The 5,119-nt window shown below is 31.2% G+C and overlaps 1 protein-coding gene across 1 annotated transcript; it reads left to right on the forward strand.

The window, feature by feature from the left end:
* LOC111001615 (alpha-soluble NSF attachment protein) lies at positions 1–5,119 on the forward strand. Its single transcript, XM_022271547.2, has 6 exons — positions 1–213; positions 1,082–1,278; positions 2,538–2,617; positions 3,095–3,280; positions 3,955–4,128; positions 4,869–5,119. The coding sequence occupies exons 1-6, from the start codon at positions 122–124 to the stop codon at positions 5,016–5,018; spliced, it is 879 nt and encodes a 292-aa protein (XP_022127239.1). The 5' UTR covers positions 1–121; the 3' UTR covers positions 5,019–5,119.

The raw sequence follows: 5,119 nt of genomic DNA on the forward strand, positions 1-5,119 counted from the left end.
TAATCGATGACAGCGACGAAGTGAATCGTTAGGTGTGACGACATTTTTGTCAATAAATTATTAATTTTGCACTTTTCATTGGAATCCTTTGCTAAAATAGTTGCATAAATTCTTCACGAAAATGGCAGATAATGAACAAAAAGCACTGCAACTGATAGCGGAAGCAGAAAAGAAGCTTAGTACATCTAAATCTTTTCTTGGATCCTTATTCGGGTGAGGACAATGACTTTCCTTTATTTTCCTACATTTCTAATGTACCATTTCTTTAAGCATACATTTAATTTAATAATTAGAAGGGAATATTAAAATTCTCTTAATAACTTTAATTTTATATGGAAGTATGTCTTTTTTGTAATAATTCGGAGCCACGAATTTAATCGATCGTAATCTTAGCAAAATTTATGCTGAGACGTAAACAGAAATGTTTTTGTACGTTATGAAAACCAATTACAAATGAATTACTTTTGAACTCATAGTTGTTGTAAAGACCGAGAATCTAAGAAGCATTTTAGTTATCTCGTTAGAAATTATCACTAACGAATTTTCCATAGGAAACCTGACTCCAACACTTCAATTCTAATGAACTTGAAACCCATTTTCGTGTAAATAATTAGATATTAAAAATTACAAGATTTAATTTATGAACTCTATTTTTCATAAATTTCCTTTTAAATAAGTTGATAATTTTAAAATCATTGACATGAACAATTAAATTGTGGCATTATAAGTAACAAGGTAAAACGAAAGCTAAGTAATGGTCCTTTTGCATAAAATTATATTGTAAGTATGTATAAAAAAATCTATAAATAGGTCTATTTCAAACCTTATAATATCCAAACAAAATGATTCTATGCATGTTCTGCACATGTAGCAACATTTCCATTTTATACAATTGCCTTGTGAGATTCTATAGTGGCTACAGAATCTCACAAGACAATTATTAGTTTCCATACACAATTTGTAAGCCAAGCTGAACTAAATTAAGTACTAATTATTTCATACTATAATAAATGGAAGTTATAGACTTCAAATTCATTATTAAGCCTAGTCATTTGTATTAAATAAATTATCTTACATTTAGGGGCTCTTCGAAAGTAGAAGAAGCTGTAGATTGCTACCTCAGAGCTGCAAATTTGTTCAAGATGGCTAAGAAGTGGGCTCAAGCTGGACAAGCGTTCTGCAGTGCTGCCCAACTTCACCTAAAAGCTGGTGTTCGGCATGATGCTGCAACAAACTTTGTAGATGCTTCTAATTGTTATAAAAAATGTGATCCTAATGGTAAGTATACTATAATTACATTTATGAAAATATATTTCTCCTTAGTTCTGTTGTTTTAAATTTCTCCCCAGGGTTTGGTTTGAATAAGCAAGAAATAGTTTTAACTGAGAGGAAGTATAGAGAATTAATTTAAGTTAGCATTCAAGATAGGTGTTCAATATTAATATCCTTTCAAACATTGTAGACAAAAGTTTCATAATGATATATACTGGATACTAAACATTACTTAGTATATTTTATTTTATTTTTCAATAATTTAAAAATGTATAATGTTGTTGTGTCAAACATTTAAAAATCTTGTCAGTAATTAGTATTCATAGCTAAAATGTGATACAGGTGAACTCAATTATACTTTTGGCAAAGACGTAAAATATATAAAAATAAACAATTGTAATTGATTTTTATTAAAATAGTTATAATAAACTTTCGCACTTAATCAACTACTTCACTGTTTTAAAGTATCACAACATTTGCATGGGACTGTTTAATTTCTGCATATGCTTCATTGTTTTTTAACCTTTTACATCTACCTGAAACTATTGTTCTGGTGAAAATCAATTCCAGCACTACCAAGGTGTGGCGTGTGCATTCCGGCTGTATTTTGGCAATTATAGCAGGGTACTCACCTCGAGTAATATTTCAATTTGTGTATAGTTGATACACAAATTTATGAATATTACTAAAGACCACTAATTATAATTAGTTTAATATGCTATGCAGTCTGCATTGTATGTATAAGCAGTTAATACAGAAAGTCCTTTTATGGTTGCATTTTATAAGCTTACACTTGCACATAGGTTTTGGTCACTTATATACACATTACAGAAGTTTTATAATGTTCAGGACTAGGAGCAGGGAATTATTATACATTTGACGACTAATTTATAATACTATAATTTAAAAGCAACATATTTATTTAGTGCTAGGTTTTAATTGGTAAAGTTGTTTACCAAAATTTTTGTGTTTAATATTCTAATATGTTAAAATATTCTAATCAGTCAGTTTACTCAAATATCGTTGATTATGCAATCAATTTTAATGAGTAATAGGTTTGTGTTATCAAAGTACAATCTTTATCATTATGCAACATGCAAAATAATTTCATCTTGATATGTATACCGTAGGCATTACTAGACAAGGCAAAAAAAACAAAATCTGTGAATATTCATAATGGATCTCTGAGAACAATATTTCTTTAAACAATAAATGACCCACTAGAAGATCATTAAAGGTGTAACCCATGTTTCATTTTGTTGCAGAAGCGGTATCTTGTCTTCTTAAGGCTATTGAGATTTATACTGATATGGGACGCTTTACTGTAGCTGCTAAACAACATCAAGTATGTATTTATAATAGCTATTTTTAATTTAGGTTAAAATTGTCGCGGTTCCCGATAAAACCAACAAGAACATTACTGTTTATGTCAGCTGTAGCAGCAGTAATGCCTTTAGCGCGAATGTTATCCCTACCCATACCACATCTCTGAGGTAGCAACCTGCTGAACCTGCGGAACCTCAGCTGTAGATCCCCACGTGAGGGATTCGGTATGCCAATTCAAAAAGTCGACAGAGTTTGTCAGGCAGAGAAGGTTACTCACCTATTAAAAAAGTAAAATATCACGTAATAGACAGGTCTTAGGAATTAGACAAAAAGGTTGTAGCGCAACTGGGTTTTTTTGTTACGTTAATGTTTTACTTAAAAATGCCACAATAATATTCAGAATGAAATTTATTCTACTAAACTCTACTGTCCAAGTCTTTGCAGAAGACACCATTAAATAGTTCAACATTTACCATCTTTGTCATTTATTTTTCAGAACATAGCGGAACTTTACGAGACCGAGTGTGTAGATCTTGGTCGTGCGATGCAGCATTACGAGCAAGCGGCCGACTACTTCCGCGGTGAGGAATCCACATCTTCAGCTAACAAGTGTATGCTGAAATTGGCCCAATATGCTGCTCAATTGGAACACTATGACAAGGCCATACAAATTTATGAACAGGTTAGTATAAATAATAGGAATACTTCTGTGAGTGTTGTAGCTAAATTGGTAACAGTTTGAGGTAGCGTCAGCAAATCAGTTGCTGTCAAACTCGAAACTTGCGAGATCTTGAAATAGTATGTTAATTTATCATCGTTGATTGACCTACAATTTAGAGATTTGGTGTTGAAAATCACTGACATCATGGTTTGAGTAGTGTTTTCACATATATAATAGTATGTTGGCTCTTAAACCTTGAATGTCTTTAAATATGATACATGTTATATAAAAGAAATAAAATTTAATTTATTGAGGACAGTTTTCTAAAAGTGAAATAAAATATGTTTTAATTTGGATCTATTTCAGATTGTTTTACATAAGCGTATTATTATTATTATAAATATGTATTACATTATTTATTTACATGAATGTATTAAGTTTTTAAAGGAATCCTCGAAAGTGCATTTCGTTTTCAAACATATATAATGTGTGGTGTGTGTGGTAATAGTTTAATAAAATAAATATATAATTACTGTTGATGTCACCAAACAAGAAAATCAAATAAACATTGTGCGTGCTTAATACTTGAAGTACTCTTAAAGTTTAAAAACTAAAAATATCTATAAAATTTTAAGTTGATGAAGATTCTTTTTTTAAATATTTGGAAACAGATAACATTAAAATTGTAATTCCAGATAGCAAAATCATCTCTAGACAACAGCCTCTTGAAATACAGCGCCAAGGAATACATGTTCCGTGCTGCTCTGTGCCATCTCTGTGTAGACATATTGAACGCTCAGCACGCCGTCGAGAAGTACTGTGGGCTTTACCCTGCCTTTGCCGATACCCGGGAATGCAAGCTTATTAAGGTAAAATAAAAATTAATTGTTCTAAGGGCCTGTTTCACAATGTATGGATAAAGTGCCAAATAGCTATGCAACACATAAATTATTCGAAAGATAAAAGTTCCGAATAAGATACTTGGCATTTCATGACGAATAGCGCTATCTGACAGTTGTGAAACGCAAAAATACTATTTATCCTACAAATAAGTAACAAATAGCTTATTTGGAACTTATCCAGACATTGTGATACAGGCCCTTAATCTTTAAATTGTATGTTATATCTTAACCGTGTAAAAGATAGTTGATCTAGTTCTTAGGGTAAGAAATTAAACACTCCAATGATGACTTAATTCAATATAATTCACTTCACTGAATTTACATAAACTCTATAACTTCAAACTTGAACAAAAGAATTGTCTTAATCTATTCTCTACTCTGACCCGATCATCCCACTTCGAGCAGTTGTTTGAGTCAATTTGTAAACAACCGAACGAGTCAAATGTGTAACTATTGCACATATACACTTGTAGCAAGATTATTAAGAATATGTTTCATAAAAGTTTAGAATTTAATTAATTATATATTAAAAGCTAACAATGTACTCTAGAACAGTAGAAATAAAAAAAATATTTTATATTTTGATTGTTCGCTTTTAGAGTCTGTAAAAAAGTTAATACATGTTACGATGTTTTTCCTATTCAGAGGGATTTAAATTACAAAAAAAATTGCAAAAGGTAGAAATGTCAAAAATATTTGTCTTTCAGGAATTGATTGAACACCTGGAAGAGCAGAACATGGAAGCGTTCACCGAAGCTGTGAAAACATACGACAGCATATCCCGACTCGACCAATGGTACACTACCATACTTGTTCGCATCAAGAAACAGATTAACGACAACCCTGACCTCCGTTGAATAGTGAAACTGAACAGCCCCGGCGTTTAGTAGGTAGTTTATTTATATGGTATCATTAATTTATCAGCCCTATGTGAAAATTAGATACGCTTTTGTAATTA

This window comes from Pieris rapae, chromosome 6 (assembly GCF_905147795.1).
Source record: "Pieris rapae chromosome 6, ilPieRapa1.1, whole genome shotgun sequence".
In the NCBI taxonomy this organism is placed as follows: domain Eukaryota; kingdom Metazoa; phylum Arthropoda; class Insecta; order Lepidoptera; family Pieridae; genus Pieris; species Pieris rapae.

What these genes read in the sequence shown, in the direction of transcription:
- LOC111001615 (XM_022271547.2), top strand. Translation starts at nt 122, where the DNA reads ATGGCAGATAATGAACAAAAAGCACTGCAACTGATAGCGGAAGCAGAA. An exon ending in TAAAAAATGTGATCCTAATG is followed by an intron (nt 1,279 to 2,537) that starts GTAAGTATACTA and finishes ATTTTGTTGCAG; the next exon opens with AAGCGGTATCTTGTCTTCTT. An exon ending in TAGCTGCTAAACAACATCAA is followed by an intron (nt 2,618 to 3,094) that starts GTATGTATTTAT and finishes TTTATTTTTCAG; the next exon opens with AACATAGCGGAACTTTACGA.